At 44.0% G+C, this 17694-nt stretch overlaps 1 protein-coding gene across 6 annotated transcripts in view; it reads left to right on the forward strand.

The window, feature by feature from the left end:
• Dcun1d3 (defective in cullin neddylation 1 domain containing 3) overlaps positions 1-16002 on the forward strand; it is a 44568-nt gene extending 28566 nt beyond the window's left edge. For all 6 annotated transcript variants that reach the window (XM_052760893.1, XM_052760890.1, XM_052760894.1 and 3 more), the window contains 2 exons: positions 8373-8908; positions 11028-16002. In XM_052760893.1, the coding sequence (XP_052616853.1) occupies positions 8478-8908; positions 11028-11511 (915 nt within the window). In that variant the 5' untranslated portion in view covers positions 8373-8477 and the 3' untranslated portion in view covers positions 11512-16002. The remainder of the gene's footprint in view (positions 1-8372; positions 8909-11027) is intronic.
• The last annotated feature ends 1692 nt before the right edge of the window (positions 16003-17694 follow it).

Below are 17694 nucleotides of genomic sequence, written 5' to 3' on the forward strand. Positions count from 1 at the left end.
GTTTCCTTTTAAAGATATTTTCTCTTTCCTTCCTTCATGCCTCTTCCCTTTTGTACTTTTGAGATTGGTTGATGTCCAGGTCCTCCCAACCCTGACTAGAGCTGCAGTTTGAGTTTGCTAGTGTAGGACATTTTAGGACAAAGACACATTTGAAACATGAACATAGAAACAAACAGGTTCTGTTTGTTTGGGCGGAGGAAACTGCTTTCCCCACTAAGTAGCTCTGGTAAGACCTAATCTCTGAAGGTGATCTTCCTTCAGGCCCCAATTTCCAAATGCGAGGAGCAGTCCCCTCAGTCTTTTCTCATTATCTCTGCAAGTTTCTAGAAGTCATTTACAGTTGGACAGTGCCCACTTTTCAATTTTTTTTGGAAAGGTCACTCGGAACCTGTACCTGCCAGGTGGGACTAGGAGCCTGTCTCCTGTAGTCTTGTCTAGAGACTCCCTAGGGCTTAGAGGATGGCACGCATTCTGTTCTTCAGTGTCTGGCATATTCAGTGAGAAGTAAGACCATGGACCTAGCTAGCTCTCCAAACTAGACAGAAGTTGGAAACATGAATTTCGTATTGCTATTATGTGGGAATGCTGGTGTGTACTGGCAGCTTCTTGCTGTAGAATAGACTGACTCTAGGTGGGAACAAAATGGGGAAGGGCATTGCGTTGTTCCCTTCTGTCAAGGCAGTCTTAGGGCAGGGCTGACACACCTTGCTGACACTGTTTTTTGGTATAGCATTCACCTGTTTTTTTAGCTTCTCATTTCACAGGCTCCCTATGAGCAGCCAACACTTCCTCTGAGCAGGCTTTCTGACCCAATCAACTACATCAAAGAGACAGTTTGCTCTGGGCTGTTTACCATGGAGAAGACTGACCCTGAAGAGTTCAAACGAAAATGATGAGGGAAGGGAAGGCTGCAAACTCCATGATGTCTGTCGCTCCATTGTTTAGATTGGAGTCACCTATTTTTCTTCTTTTGAGCTTGACTCTGAGAGTATGAACAAGAAGAAGCAAGGGAGCCATTCATTAAGGAGGGCAAGTTCTTGTCTTCAGAAGGTTCCAGATTTTCAACTTCAGTCTCTTTTAAATTCCAAAAAAGATGAAGGTAGCTCCAGAATATTATACTTTGAAAAGACAAATTTAGACCCCTTATTTTAATGTCAGAGTCACAGAAACACAGAGAGGCCAAGTGATTTGTTGAAGGGATGCATTGTTTATGGGAGTCTTGGATGAGCCTCCAAGGTGTCCTCAACCTCTGGAATCCACTTACGTGTTGATAAAGAACATTTTCTTCTCAGGGCATTGTCATTGCCCTGGCACACATTATATCAGAGAAGAGTAAGCAAGGCCAGGAGAGGGATCGGGATAGAGATTGAGAGCCTGGAGTCAGACTGGTTACCTCAAGCCTACTCCCTGAATTTTATTTACTTCTTTTATAGAATGAAGAAAATGTTATCTAACTTACAGAGATATATTGAGTTAAATGTAACAGTTCATATCATTCTTAATAAATACATGCAGTGCTTTTTGTAAGTGTGGGTGATGTATATGTGCATGTGTAAAGGTCAGAGGTCAATGTCAGGTGTCATTCTCCACCATATTTTCTGAGATAAGGTCCATCATTGAACCTGGAGCTTATTGATTCACTTAGGCTGGCTGGCCTGGAAGCCCCAGGAAGTTTCCCTGTCTTTATCCCCCAGCACTGGGGTTAGACATGGACTACCATGCACAGCTTTTACATAGGTACTGGGAATCCAAACTGAAGTCCTCATGTTTTTGTGACTGTCACTTTACTGATGGGCCAATCTCCCCAGCTCCCTGTAATAATTTTTTTTTCCCGTTTTTCGAGACAGGGTTTCTCTGTGTAGTTTTGGTGCTTGTCCTGAATCTCACTCTGTAGACCAGGCTGGCCTTGAACTCACAGAGATCCGCCTGCCTCTGCCTCCCGCATGTTGGGATTAAAGGCATGTGCCACCACTGTCCAGCATGATTTTTAAAATATAGTTATTACTCTATGTTAATTACACAGAACAACCATATTGGTGTTCTCTTTTCCCATTTCCTGCCTATCGCTGTTTAAGAACCCAAACAAGATCTTCCTCTCTGTGAAATCTCAGTGAAGTCTGGCAGATTGGTTTTATTTTGTAGTCCTATTGTGTAGCAATTAAGAAGCCTTAGTTTCCTAATATAAAAGTTATAGCAGTTTACTTCTTAGGCGTGTTATAAAAGTGCAACTGTAGCCCCAGGCCCACAATTACTATCTTTGTGAGTCTCTCTCAAGTTTTTTTTTTTTTTGTTTTCGAGACAGGGTTTCTCTGTGTAGCTTTGCGCCTTTCCTGGGACTCACTTGGTAGCCCAGGCTGGCCTCGAACTCACAAAGATCTACCTGGCTCTGCCTCCCGAGTGCTGGGATTAAAGGCATGCACCACCACCGCCGGCTCAAGTTTTCTTTGTAGTTCTCTTATCTCTCCTTTTTTTCTGTCTCCATTTGTACCAGGTCTCAGTGTGGGTTGGTCTTCCCTGTGGGTTGGCTCAACAACTAAGAGTAAGTCACTTGAAGACAGGCTTGCCAGGTTCTTACCTCATGGAACTACCAAAGAGATAGGCACAGCTGGAGCTAGAGCACTCCAGGGACCCCAGGCCTCTAAGGATTGCCCTTGGGGCCTAGTAGTGTCTGCCTCAAGCCTGAGGCTGGGACTGAACTGGGCAGGCAGCCAAGCCTTTCCTCAGGAACAGCAGCCAGGGCTGGCACAGAGGGAAGAGGATTCTGGAGGCTGATGTGGAGAGAAGGGAGGGAAGGAGTCAGAAACAGCTGGAGCTAAGATTGAAGGAGAAAAGCTGGGGACTGATCTTGATCCAGTGTAAGCTGAACCAAGTTCTTGTCTGGTAAATAAATACCCAAAGGAGTATAAAGGCTTAGAATAGGTTTCCCAGTTAGTGTATGTGTGAACAGTTCCACCACCTCCACTTCTTTTTCCAACCCTGCTCCTACCTCTCCTTGTCCTTGGCTCTGTTTGACCCATTTGTGCCACATAGCTAAAGCAGGAGAGCAGTCACTTATGAGACACACTTGACTTGCCATAGTAGAGCTGGGTTGGCTACTGAAGAATACTTCCTGTGGTAAAGGAAGCTTGAGTCTGTCAGTGACTTTGTGATAGCAGTAATAATAATGATTACAGAGCGAGGCGGACACTTCATTGAATGCTTCTATGTACCAAATACATGGATTATCTCATTTCCTCTGCTCAACAGTCCTCTGAAGTGCAGTGGAATGAGCTGCTGACAGGTTTGGTTAATAGATGCCATCACTGTGATTCACTCAGCCTCTCCATTACTGTACTTTCTCTCTCCCTAGATAGGCTCTTTGACCTCCGTGTGCCGCCATTTAATTTCCCGGAACTCACTAGTTTCACAGAGCTACGTTTCTATGTGGCTGTTACCATATACTAACAGATAGAAAAGAGTATTCATTACTAATAATTGTGTTGTTTTTGGAAACTTGGCACTGGAGTATCTAGATTGTGCAGAGGCTGTCAGCAGGTGGCAATGGGAGGGAAGAGAGCCACCTGGGAAGACACCTCCATTAACAGAGTGTAATTGCCTAGAAAGCTAGAGAGCCTGTCTTCGCAGGACCTACAGAAGTGGATGAAAGAGGAAAGAGAAAGCCTACTCAGGTTAGGAACAGGGTATGGCTAATAATTTAAAGTATTCACCCAGGCACAGCTTGATTTTTATTGAGGATCAATCCCAAGGAAATCACTTCTTGTGGAGAGCCTGATTCTCCACATGGTGGGGCTTTGGAGCTTTTGAATAGTCAGTGATGTGGTATTAGAATGTTTTTGTTTTTTGAGACTGGGTCTCAGTATGTAGATCAGGCTGGCCTTGAACTCAGAGATCCACTCTGCTTCCCAAGTGTACCATGGCTTGTGTGTGGCAGTCTGGGACAACTTTTAGAAGTCTGTCCTTCGTTTCTACCATATAGGTCCTGGGGATTATCCTCAGGTTGTCTCTAACCTGGTGGCAGGCACCTTTATCACTGAGCTATCTCAATAGCACTTGTGAGACTGCTTTTTAGAAGGACTTGAGCTAATGACTTTGGGGTAGGGCTGGCTGTTTGTACCACTTACATTATCTGTGTTTCTTGACTGACTATGTGCAATAATCATGTGGGTAGATTTGTATGGTAGTATTGTGTTCTCCAAAATATTGTGCACCCTAATAAACTTATCTGGGGTCAGAGACACAACAGCCACTAGATACAAAGGCTAGAAAATGGTGGCACTCACACCTTTAATCCTAGCATTCCAGAGGTAGAAATCCCTCTGGATCTCTGTGAGTTCAAGGCCACATTGGAAACGCCAGGCATGGTGACACACGCCTTTAATCCCAAGGAGTGGTGGTAGAAAGCAGAAAGGTATATAAGGCGTGAGGACCAGAAACTAGAAGCATTTGGCTGGTTAAACTTTCAGGCTTCTAGCAGCACAGTTCAGCTGAGAGCCATTCGGATATGAGGACTCAGAGGCTTCCAGTCTGAGGAAACAAGACCAGCTGAGAAGTTGGCCAGGTGAGGTTAGCTGTGGCTCGTTCTGTCTCTCTGACCATCCAGCATTTCACTCCAATAACTGGCCCCGGATTTGATTTTATTAAATAAGACCATTTAAGATTCCTGCTACAGATTTGGGAAATTCAGTTAGTTACAGAGCTAGGCTCAGTTTCATGGCTGGAGCTTTCACCACACTGATGTGGTGGAGCAGGTCTAGAGCAAGTAGACCAGTTCTAGCACATCTCCTCCCTTTCTGGGATGGGGAGCTGTGAGCCCAAGGGCATCATACTTGTTAGAATCATGGCAGCTGTGCTGGCCTGGCCCTGGGGAGGGCAGTGCTAAGTATGTCTTTGATCATGCGTGCAGATAGTGTAGTGTTCTTTCTGGTGGCTGATGGTTAATATCTGCAATTCTGAGGTTGTTGTACTGTTGCTTCTGAACATTACTCAGTGTGCTGTCCCATGATCCTTTGCCAGGTGTGGGTTCAGTTATACAGGTTGTGATTTCTTGAACTAAACATTCCAGGTTCTGTTTGTTCTGTGATGTTGGATAAATTTACTGTATGTATGCAGAGCCACAGTTTCCCTGTCTTTGAATGGAATTGTGAGGAGGGCACATGAGCTAATAATGTTCTTAAAGTGCTTAGTTAGTATAGAGATTGGCTCTGTATCAAAGGCTTAGTTAACCAACAGCCAGTGAGATCTTTAGCTTTGAAAGACTGAAGAAGGTTCTGCCAGCCTCTTGAACACAGGGCTGGTTGCTGTGACCTGGCCTGGAGAAGCCCAGAGAAAAGAGAAATCAAAGAGCAACCCAGCAGCAGCACCCACCAGAAGATAAGAAAATACTGGCTCTGACTTGAGACCACTACTCCATCCCACTAGAATGGGAACCTTTCAAAGAAAGGAACTATGATGGAAGAAAGCAGACCTTCTGTCACTGGGTGATTGATCATCTGTCGACATTGATTTCTCCCTCTTTTTCTCTGAGTATGTTAAAAGCCTTCAGGTTTCAACTGGTTCCGCTGTATCAGGTCATCTAAAGATGCTTTTACATGGAGACCCAGCAGAGTAAATGGGATTTAGGCTTTTATGGGAGCCCCATCTGTTCTGCCCTTACCTTTAGGCCTTGGTGCCAAGCTTTGGAGGGAGCTGCGGTACTGAAGCATCTGCCCAGTGGGGGTGGGGTGAGTGGCCTGGGTAGGTGGGTCAGATGGAGGGCAGGAAATCCTCTTATCATACCCGGGGGCTGGGTCTCCTGCAGCAGGAGCTGAGCAGCAAACACTGGTGAGTCAGCGAGCCTGGGAATTAGAGTTGCCAGTCTGTGAGCATGTGGGGTTTGTGTAAGTTTGGGCCTTTTGTTTCTTTCAGCAATCCAGTCTTTAGAAACACAAATCTGGAAACCAGACCCTCCACATGCTACAGTCCTTCTTGTTTGGAGAGAATTCTGCTGGAACAGTTGCTTCTCTTGTATGATGGTCTTCCAAGAATTAACCCCTTGCCTTTTAAAATTTGAATAGGTTTCACTGTGGCTTATTACATGCCCAAAGTATGAACAGCCTGTGGGAAACCATGCTTGGGTCTGTCACTTTTCATAGCCAAAGCACTTTTAAGGGTTTCTTTGTGTGTGTGTGTGTGTGTGTGTGTGTGTGTTTAAAGCAAATTGAAGCTGCAGTTCTTTTGAGGGCATGTGTAGACATGTCTTTTGTCTCTGAGGGTGGAGAATAGGACACACCCTGATAGGAGTCTGCCTTAACTACAGGAATGGTTGTGGTTCCTTTTAGATGACTACACTCACTGCTTCCTTTTAGAGAGAATTCCTCTTGAAGGTAACTCATCTAGGCACTGTTTGGTAGAAGCTGTTTTGTTTTTATCTTTTTAGCCTTTCTTAACAACTACCCTTTGCCCCATTCCCAGACTCTGAAGAGCTCTGAATTTGAACCATGGAGGTCCATGGAGGCTCATTAGAAGTAGGAGGGCCATGCTGGACTGCCACTGAGTTTTGTCTGGTGTCTGCTTTTCTCATTACACTTGTGGCTCCCGATCCAGAACTAACAACAGTCAGTGTCAGTGGCTGCCCTTGTTCTAGCAGTTGGCAGGATTTTGCAAGTACTAAATTGTAAATGGATTTTTTTCTTATAGCAAACTAGTTGATGGCTAAGCACAAGTCCTGAGTAGACGCTATTAGAGAAGCTGCTTCTGCTTTTGTCATAGATTTCTAGCAGTTCATATAAAAGTTAACGTTACAACAAAATCACAGTGAAGAATTTGCTCAGTGTCAATGTAGCCTTTTGATCGAGCAGTTCTATCTCTTAGAGATTGTATTGGGTGTGGAGACACACCTAGGTTGGGAAAGTACCTGGAGTGGAGGCTCCGTAGAGGTGGGTGGAGCAGGGTAGAGCTAGGAAGTACACCTGTGTGAATCCAGAGACCAGATGCGCTTCCCTTGGGCATTTGGCTAGGCCCCTGCTTGTAGTTTGACATTGTAACTCTTTACCTCACCATCAGACCATTATGAGATTACAAGTGGCTTGGATATGGTCTCTTCTCCCTGTTCCACCAGAATCCAGCCTGACAAACCAAACAATGTATTTATTATGTGGAAGCTTCATCATGGAGTCTTGCTTTCAGTTAATTTTCTACTCCTTATGTACGCTAGCATCTGAGGGAGAGCAAGGAGAAGGAATGGCTGCTGTGTGGTGAGGCCTGTGAGGCGAGGCCCCTTGAATTCTCCTTGACTTCTACTAACCAGTGTCACCAGCGCCATCCATTACCATTATTTGTGGTGGTATTGTGTTCCCCAAAATATTGTGCACCCTAATAAACTTATCTGGGGTCAGAGACACAACAGCCACTAGATACAAAGGCCAGAAAATGGTGGCACACACACCTTAATCCTAGCATTCCAGAGGCAGAAATCCGCCTGGATCTCTGAGTTCAAGGCCACACTGGAAACAGCCAGGCATGTGACACACGCCTTTAATCCCAGAAAGTGAGCCTGTAATCCCAGGGAGTGGTGGTAGAAAGCAGAAAGGTATATAAGGCATGAGGACCAGAAACTAGAAGCATTTGGCTGGTTAAGCTTTTAGTCTTTGGAGCAGCAGTTCAGCTGAGATTCATTCTGGATAAGGACTCAGAGGCTTCCAATCTGAGGAAACAAGACCAGCTGAGAAGTTGGCCAGGTGAGGTTAGCTGTGGCTTGTTCTGTCTTTCTGATCTTCCGGCATTCACCCCAATACCTGGCTCCAGGTTTGTTTTTATTAATAAGAACTTTTAAGATTCCTGCTACAATTATTGTAGACTTAGCTACTTCTGTATTGTTCTGCTCAATTAGTTGCCATGGCTACCAGGACAAGGTAATTTATACTCCAATGTGTTGCTTGTGTTATGCTGGGAGGAAAAGACCACTATAACAACAATCTTTGTTAAAATTTGAACGTGTAGGTTATTAGGTGTAGAGCCAGGTGATGGACTTGTGGCTTAACTCAGGTCCAGATAACTTTCTTATGTGAAGGCAAAAGTTGACAAGACCTATTTCCCCTGGAACACTGTCAGAACTGTAGTCTCTGATGTGTTCTGCAAATGAATCAGTTTCTTGTAACCTATGCTACCTTAAGATTTCTAGGAATTCCCCATGCTTGTTCTCCATATATGCCTTAGCCACCATTTCCAAGGAGCACAGAGATGATTTACAGGAGAGGTAATGGGGGAGGGGTGTCTTTCCCTTGGCTCATTGTTAGCTCAGTGGAATATAGTGGTCACTGGTGGACAGTTCTGGAGTGTAGTGTCTATACCCCACTCCTCTACATATAGGTGACTACTTTGTAATTTCCTTCCAGGTTGGCTGGCTCCTCTAACTGATGGCATGTTGAAGTACACGGGCCAGCAGCAGCGAGGGCATCTGATCCAGAGGGGGCCACTCTAGAGGCCAGGCCATCACCACCATGGGCCAGTGTGTCACCAAGTGCAAGAATCCTTCATCAACCTTGGGCAGCAAAAATGGAGACCGGGACCCCAGCAGTAAGTCACACAGCAGGCGCGGAGCTGGCCACCGTGAGGAACAGGTGCCACCTTGTGGCAAACCAGCTGGGGATATCCTTGTCAATGGGACCAAGAAAGCAGAGGCTGCTGCTGAGGCCTGCCAGCTGCCAACATCTTCTGGAGATGCTGGGAGGGAGTCCAAGACCAATGCTGAGGAGTCTTCCTTGCAGAGGTTGGAAGAACTATTCAGGCGCTACAAGGACGAGCGGGAGGATGCAATCTTGGAGGAAGGCATGGAGCGCTTTTGCAATGACCTATGTGTTGATCCTACGGAATTTCGAGTGCTGCTCTTGGCCTGGAAGTTCCAGGCTGCTACCATGTGCAAATTCACCAGGTTAGTCTCAGATGCTTTCATGTCAGTAGGTGAACAGAGGAGGAAAGAAAGTGACATTGGGTAGTGGTACCAGCTAGGACAGAACTGGGCTGGCTTCATAGGTTTGGGGCAAGTGGTTCCCCCCTCCCTTTTCTGGCCATTTTCTCTAAAGCTTAAGTTCTGAGTTTTAGTTCTGATCCAGAGAACTCCCTAGTCTCTCCTAAGGGATTTTTTTTAAACACATGCCTGGCACTGTAGCAGAATTACTGAATAGATATCTCAGTAGGTAAGACTCAAGGATTTGTGTCTCCGTAAAGCTTCTTTGTCTGATATATGCTATCCTGTTTTTTTCCTCACAGAACAAAGCACTGCCTGATTGATAGGTCACAGTTGAATTTATCATAGCAGTTTATTTATTAGAGGCAGCGTAACTGGGTACCAACCCTCTGCCCGAAGTTAAATAAGGACTAAGCAGTGTGAAGCCTGTTGCTAAGTCGCTGCTCAACCCCACTGACATCTGCTCATAACTTGTCTCTTACTCCTTTACGCGGCAGTTCACTCATTCGCTATTTATCTGTAGTCTGCCAGGCACTTTAGTGTCCTCCATGGAGGAGGTGCCTCTGGGGATACACCTCCACAGCCAGGTTTTGTGCAGCGAGGACAGCTGGCCTCAGGTACCAAGTGGTAGTTGTACAAATTGTCATAGTTATGCATCCATATTGGGGTTGTTTGTGTATAAGGATATGGCAGGCTGGGCGTCGGTGGTGCACACCTTTAATCCCAGCACTCAGGAGGCAGAGCCAGGCGGATCTCTGTGAGTTCAAGGCCAGCCTGGTCTACAGAGCGAGATTCAGGACAGGCACCAAAACTACATGGAAAAACTCTGTCTTGAAAAATCAAAAAGAAAGAAATTTGAAAAAAAAAAAAAGAAAAAGAAAAAGAAAAAAGGCAGGCCATGGCTTGAAGAATGCAGGGTTAAATAATAACTGACATTATTTTGTTGTTGTTGTTGTTAATGTTTTGTTTTTAAAGATGGGGGTCTCACTATATATAGCCCTAGTGGTCTGGAACTGTATATGTAGACCAAGGTGGCCTCAAACTCCAAGATCTGCCTGCCTCTTGAGTGCTGGGATTAAAGGGGTAAACCACCATACCTGCCCTGGCAGGATGGACTTTAAAACGCAGCTATATGGCCTGTTCAGTAGATCAGATGCCTCACACTTCAGCAGCTTGTACAGTCTCTGAGATGATAAGTGTGAAACCCTGTTGTAAATGCAAAGTACAGTATACATGTTAAAAAAGACATATGCAGCTAGGTGTGGTGGTACATGTCTATAAACCCAACCCTCAGGAGGCTGAGGCACAAGGATAAAGAATTCAAGGGTAGTTTGGGCTACATAATGAGACCCTCTTATAAAATAACAGAAACAAAAATAGTTGAAAGAACTTTTAAAAACTACATATTTTTGGTTTTTTGTGTGTGTACATGCACATGTGCCATGCTTTGAGTGTGAGGGGGCCAAAGGACAAATTGAGGGAATTGATCTTCTCTACCTTATGGGCTCTTGGAATCAAACTCACGTTATCAGTCTTAGTGACAAGTATATTTACCTGCTGAGCCATCTTGCCAGGCTCAAAGCCACATTTGTTTGTTTGTTTTTTTCCTCTCATTTTTTGTGTACGGGTATCTTGCGTGCATTGTATGTGTCTGCACTATATACATATCCGGTACCCTCAGAGGCCAGAAAAGAGTGTCAGATGCCCTGAAACTGGAGTTACAGGTAGTTGTGAGCTGCCATGTGGGTTAGAGGAATTGAATGGGCTCCTTTGGAAAAGCAGTCAGTGTTCTTAACCCACTGAGCCATCTCTTCAGCTGTTTTTTTTTTTTTTTTTTTTTTTTTTTTTAATCTATCCATCTATCTCACCTGTCTGTCTGTCTATCTCTATTTTTGAGGCAAGGTCTGACTACTCAGCCTTAGCTGTAGAACACTGTGTAGACCAGGCTATCCTAGAACTCCGAGATCCTCCTGTCTCTGTCTCTTGAGGGCTGGGGGGTTAGCAGTTGTTACTGGGCTGTCTTGCCTCATCATCCATGGCATCATTTTTACTTATTAATTGTACCTTTTCCTACCTGTCGCAGGAAGGAGTTTTTTGATGGCTGTAAAGCAATAAGTGCAGACAGCATTGATGGGATCTGTGCACGGTTCCCTAGCCTCTTAACAGAAGCCAAACAAGAAGATAAATTCAAGGATCTCTACCGGTTTACATTTCAGTTTGGCCTGGACTCTGAAGAAGGGCAGCGGTCACTGCATCGTGAAATAGCCATCGCCCTGTGGAAACTAGTATTTACCCAGAACAATCCTCCTGTATTGGACCAGTGGCTAAATTTCCTAACAGAGAACCCCTCGGGAATCAAGGGCATCTCCCGGGACACTTGGAACATGTTTCTTAACTTCACTCAGGTGATTGGCCCCGACCTCAGCAACTACAGCGAAGATGAGGCCTGGCCGAGTCTCTTTGACACCTTTGTGGAGTGGGAGATGGAGCGAAGGAAAAGAGAAGCAGAAGGGAGAGGTGCACTCAGCTCAGGGCCCGAGGGTTTGTGTCCAGAGGAGCAGCACTGAGGATCTGCCTGCTGCCCTGCAACCAAGTGAGGCATTGGACCTTTCTGGAAATTACTGAAGATCCGGATATTTTCTACTTTACACCTTTCTCTGCCTTGTATTTGAAAGGGCTCTAAAATGCTGTATCATGTTTTAGGCACTTTCTTCATTTTTTTGGTTATTTTGGTTATTTCTTTTTTGGGCGGGAAATCCCCCAAAATATTTGAACCTGGCTACATGTTGTGTACCTTTTTTTGAAGCCTTCAGATAGAATAAGCCTGCCATTTCTTGCACAAATTTATTAGATTTGTTTTGTTTTTGTCGGGGAGGGTTTAGGCCCGGGTGGGGAAGTGGGACTGTTAGGTTGAATTAACATTACAAAATGATACAGTGCCAGATCTCAGTTTTGCATATTATTTTTCAGGGCAGGTCTGTACTGTGTGTAGTGCTGTTTACATGGTTGAATTTAGGTTGTAATAATTATTTTAAAAAATTTACAGATATGAATAGCAGTGTTAACTGTTAGCCACATTGCATTAATTTCCAGACAGTTGGGAGCTCTTGGAGAGCCAGGGCCAAGGCTAGTCAAGAGCATTTGCAGTCTGACGCCCCACCCCATCCCTTTAAGCTAATTTATCCAAAGCCCTTACCTCCCTCACTTCTTGCTCATTCCTTCTTTGACCTATTGCATTTCATGTTTAATTTATCCATCACCATGCTGTACCTGTCAGTCAAGTGAGCAGTTTTGTTTTGTTAGAACACATTGTACTGAAAACCACTTAAGCGTTGAATGCAGAGAAAGCAGTGCTACCTCAGTTTTGCTGGAAGTAGACTTCTTTGATAGTTTCCTTTGATGTTTTTGTATTTTCATGTCATAAGTGGAAATACTGTTTTGTTTTGTTTTTTTCTTTTTCTTTTTCATTTGCCTTGGAGCCAAAGTTTCCGTTCCGGGTGGTGAGAAAAGTGTGCCTGCCGGCCAGCTGACCTAAAAGAAAGCTATGGCATGGAACTCTGCTTCAAACTGTTTTGTTTTTTTTTCTTCTTTAGTTTTTGTTGAGTATCATCAGCTTACTTGTCTGGCAAGTACAGAAGCCTGAGGCTGGCCTGAACTCTGCCAAACAAATTATCCGAGTGTATTGAATCATTAAATGTGTGCCCTCTCCCTCTTTGCTGCGCCCACGTTGTCACTTAACCCCCAGGAGTTATTTATTCTCTTTTTGTTAATGTCAGGCTCATTTGGGGTAATGTGATGACTGTTTAGGTTTACATGACCCTCCTCTTCTTCCCTTACCCCAGGTATGTATATATACATATATAAGATATGTATATATTTTACCTTTATAAAATATATATATATACACATATATGTATCTATATTCCTTTATTTGTCTGCTAAAACTGGCCATAAGAGGGAGCTGCCTTTGATCTGTAGTTTAAGAAGATGCCAGGGAGTGTCATAAATGGAGGCTATTGTATATGAATTTGGACATTTTCACTAAAGAGAACTTGAATGGATTTGCTTGCAGGAAGGAGGAACCAGTTCTCTAGACTCTGCATGTTCACTCTGCAAGGCCAGTTTTGGTCAAGCTGCCACCAGGGCCTGAGGAGCTGACTCTGTCCTACCTAGTTCCACTAGAGGACCCTCTTGATAATTTCCCATTAAGAAATATCCTCAAAAAATTGTACTGGAAGGTGGGTGGCAGGAGCTTGTACAGTTCAGCTTCCAACACTTCGGAACAGATTAAAAAGGGAATCTTTTAATAAAAGTTACAAAAATATTTATACTCTTGATACAATGAAAAATGTCTATTAAATATTTGGAATTTTCTCCCTTAATTAGTCAACCCTGAATCCTGGGTATATGTTTCTCGCCATGGGCAAGAGTTGCATGCTTTGAGTTCTTTGAGTCTTACAGCTCTGGGCTCCTATCTTTATAAAGATGATTATTTAAGGAGATGACAGTCCTATTTCCTAAAATTGGTATTGACACGGAGCATTTTTGTAGGCCTGACAATTGTCCTTTCTTGAGGGACAGATGAGAAACCTGAAAGTCAGCCACAGACTTAAGATAGTGTGCTGGAGGCCGAAGAGGCTGTTGGGCCAGATGTGCTCCTTTCTTCTAGCCATAGTAAGACAAAGTCCTTGAGTAAGTATCCAGGGGCCCAGCACTTTCCCAGGGCACAGCTACACTGCAGCCTTTGGAGAAGATCTCATCCAGCCAGTTGTTCCTAATTCTGAATTAGGTAGAAGTCCAATGAGGGAAGAAGTAGTGGAGTGTTCTAGGGGAGACTTTCTGTCCCAGATAAGAAAGGGTGTATGTGGCAGGGAAGTGCCAAGAGAGGGAGGCAGCCAAGGGCCCCATGGACTCAAGGAACTAGATTCCTTCCCCACTGGGTAGATTTTAACTGATTGCTCAGTTTCTCCAACTCCAGTCATTTAGAAATTATTTGTGATTGTATTTTTAATGACCTGTTGTTGAGAAACCAGAGAAAGGAACAGTTAGGGACTTGGGCTTCTCTGTGCAGTAGGTTTTTGTTTGTTTTGCCAAGAGATTTCACAGTGAGGTGTAAGGGTTGTAGTTAACACTTCACTCAACCTCAGATAGGCTTGCTTCAGCAATGGCTGGAGGCCAAATGTTTGCCCCTCAGGTAAGCCAGCTTTGTGACACTGGGGTGATGTAGGGAAGTGCGATATATGGGTGCCATTTTGGAATTCTGCAACATCTAAGCATTACTACACAGAATCTGTTGGGAAACTGCTTACTTTTGGCAAGTGACTTTTTGAGTTTCCATGGTATTTCTTTAGTAATTTATTAGCAAGCTGGTATGAGATAAAGGGTTGCTTTACTGAATTCTTTCCCCTAGCCTTTCCAAACTTGAATGTATCATTCTTTTTTTTTTTTTTTTTTTTTTTTTTTCTTTTTTTTTTGGTTTTTCGAGACAGGGTTTCTCTGTGTAGCTTTGCGCCTCTCCTGGAACTCACTTGGTAGCCCAGGCTGACCTCGAACTCACAGAGATCCGCCTGGCTCTGCCTCCCGAGTGCTGGGATTAAAGGCGTGCGCCACCACCGCCCGGCGAATGTATCATTCTTAATGACACTTTGCTGTACTTCTAGGGGTTGCCTCAGCAGCTCTCTTTACTGTGGCCGATGTGCCAACATGTGTGTGATTGGGTCCAGAAGTTTGTATGTACCCATTTGATAAAGAAAAAAATCTCCAGAGCTGGCTGAAAATTCAAATTTCAGCCAAAGCTTTGGGCTAAGGGAAAGATACAAGAAAATGTGCAAAGCAGTATTGTTCATATTGGATGGACACAAAGTAAAGAGTTAAGCTGCACACAGTATTAGCTTGAAATAGTACTGTCTCCTAGGGCCTGCTCTTTAGGCCAGATCAGGTCATGGGACCCCATAGATTATGTACTTGGACCATTGGTGGGAAGTTGCTGAGATAAAAGACTAGTCCAAAAACGAATGAAGCAAAAGACCTGTATATTGGAATGTATGGTTTGCTATATTTCAAGTGGGGTCTTCAGTGCAGCAGGTAGACCCAGTTATACAGTTACATAAGGAACAGAAAGAAAACTACTGTTACAAAGTGCCCCCACCCCCCACTTTCTTTAGACTTCTTATTCTCCCGTGTATGTTAGGATGGCTAGTGATGACCTGAACAACTTGGTAACTGACAAAGGTCTTATTTGGAGGACTCAAGCAGTATTTGGCTTAAATACTTGAAAGGACAAAATTATCAAAATATGTCAATTAGGGCTTTTTTAAGGACATGTGACATTGATCCTCCCTTCTGGGTCACGTAGAGTGGAGGTTCTTGCCACTTCTCTTCAGAGGCCCAGGACTACATGCTGGGGATGGTTCTCCCCCCACCCCCCCTTTTTTTTTCTTAAAAAAAAAAGAATGATGCTTGAGCATAGGATGCCGATGCTGAGATGGTTTGATTAGCTGAGTAATCAAGTTCTGATTCGAATGTTGGAGTGGTGTGTTCTGTTTCTCTTGGAAACCCAGCCTGCTCTCGGATACCTACTTCCATCACTTATCTTGAGCATTGCCAAGAGAAGCCATTCAACAGCTGCTGTTTTTCTCTCAGCACAAATATATTTGCTGTAAAAGAAGTATCTTCCCTCTGATACTGATCCCCAGTCCTCCGAATCTGATTAACTGCTCTTCCCTGCTGCACTGAGTTTTAAAGAGGGAATTTGAAGCAATAGGTCAACGGGGCTTGATTGAGTTGGTCTCATATGTATCCTGCCGTAAGCTCCTGTGACCCTCCCCCTTTGTGGACCCCTCTTGGTTTATGACAGCATATGTCTCCTGAGGTTGTACACACTTGACAAAAGTTAATACTTTTGTATTCTCTGCACTGTTGCACTCTTCCAGTAGCCCCTTGAAGATTAACTTGATATACACATTTTTGTCTTGGATGTCTACAGTACTTTTTGTTTTTGTTGGTGTTTTTAATTTGAAGGTTATCTGCTGTTGGATTCAATAAATTTGTTTACCTGACTATTGATATTTCTGCAGAAAACAAAAACCAGTGAATTTATTCTGAGGCTTAAGTTATCCACTTTTCCTATGATGCTGTGATCTATTAACAGCTTGGGAAAATGACCCATATAGGCTAGGAGCCCAGCTCCAAACACAGGTAATGATCTCCATGCACTGTGAATGTTTATAAGCCTACTATTGAACTCATCTTTCTTACTTTAAGTAACTCAATTCCCATGAGAAAAGTCAAATCTTGAGCCCTGTGTATGGCCCCCTAGGTCTAATCAGGCTTGCAGTGATTAAGCTTATCTTTTATTCATCTGCAAAATAAAGGCATCTCCATCGGTGTTAGGGTTTAAGGAAAAGTTTATGAGACACCCATGATACCTCATGGTGCTGAACCATCCCCTATTAAGATTCTCCAAAATAATGTTAGGTACACTGGGGGGCAGGAGCAGAGTTTAGTGTGTGGCATGCCATTTGATCCTTCATCACTCATTGCTCCCTAAAAGGGCTCAACTTTCTATTGTGCCAAATTGGGAGAGGAAAAATTGTAACCGGAACTCTGAGACGGCCATCAGCTTCTTAAGTTCTAGACTTAAGACCCTTAGTTCCTTTCTTGTATTTTCCGGTTGTCTGTTTAAGAATGGCACTGGCCAGCCATCTTGCTCATTTCTTTTGTGGAAGTGCTGATGGTTCCTCAAAGGTTCCTAGCCTCTTGGTATCTCTTAAGATGTCATAAGTGCAGGATGGGGATCAGATAAGCCTTTTCAGTTGGAAAGGGCTTAGTAAGCATGATATTCCCGAGAAAATGTGTAGTTTTACCCTTGTTCCACACTCCTCCCATTGACTCCTGGGTTTGTCCTTTGTGTTAAGCACAGAAGGGACCTACAGATTGGAGAGTAGCAGAGTGGAATGGAAAACAGCCAACTAGGGTGCTGTTAACAGTGCTGTATGGATTATAAGCAGATATTAAATGATTGGCAAGTCATTGTTATACAATTACCAGATGAGTATTAATTGCATGGACTTCTACCAAGAAAGTATACTAAAAAGTAGTCCAGAGGGATAGAGAAGAGTCTCTTTAATCAAGTTCTGTAAAAACCTCCAGTTGCCTTTTCCCTTGGCGTTGCCTTTTTCCTGCTCCTCAGGCAGCTGCCTTGGCAGCTCAGCATTGGCTGCCTAGAAGGGTGTGGGAGGAACAATGCACAAATGCACTTATGAATGGAATGTGTGTTTTGCAAGAGGCCAAGTTGGCAGCTTTAGTTTCCAAAAGGTGGGACATCAGCTGGAAGAACACAGTGTGCAGAAGTCTCAGAGGCTTGAAGGCTAGGTCCATTTAGTTCTGTAGTGGGGACCCAGGGGGAAACCTTCATCCATGCTGAAGAAGATAATCTTGCCCAGTTCAGAACGCCTTAATAGCGTCTTGCAACACTTTGCAAAGGCCACTAATGCTTGCTACTTACTCAGCACTAATGTTGACTTTTGCTACTTAATCTTCCTACCAACCATGAAGTAGGTACTGATTTCCCCATTTTAAATGGGGTCTTAGGAAAACAGTTCCCAGTCTACTATTATTCTTGAGATTTTTCACGAGCTAGATCTTTGAAGTCTCATAATTCTTAAAAGTAGGTATTTCTTCAACTTACACAGCTGTGGAAATGGACTCAGAATGACCCAAATACCCAGCAGCAGAACTGAAGTTCTAAC

Source organism: Peromyscus californicus, unplaced genomic scaffold (genome assembly GCF_007827085.1).
Source record: "Peromyscus californicus insignis strain IS unplaced genomic scaffold, ASM782708v3 Scaffold_4__1_contigs__length_199733344, whole genome shotgun sequence".
NCBI classification, from domain to species: Eukaryota; Metazoa; Chordata; class Mammalia; order Rodentia; family Cricetidae; genus Peromyscus; species Peromyscus californicus.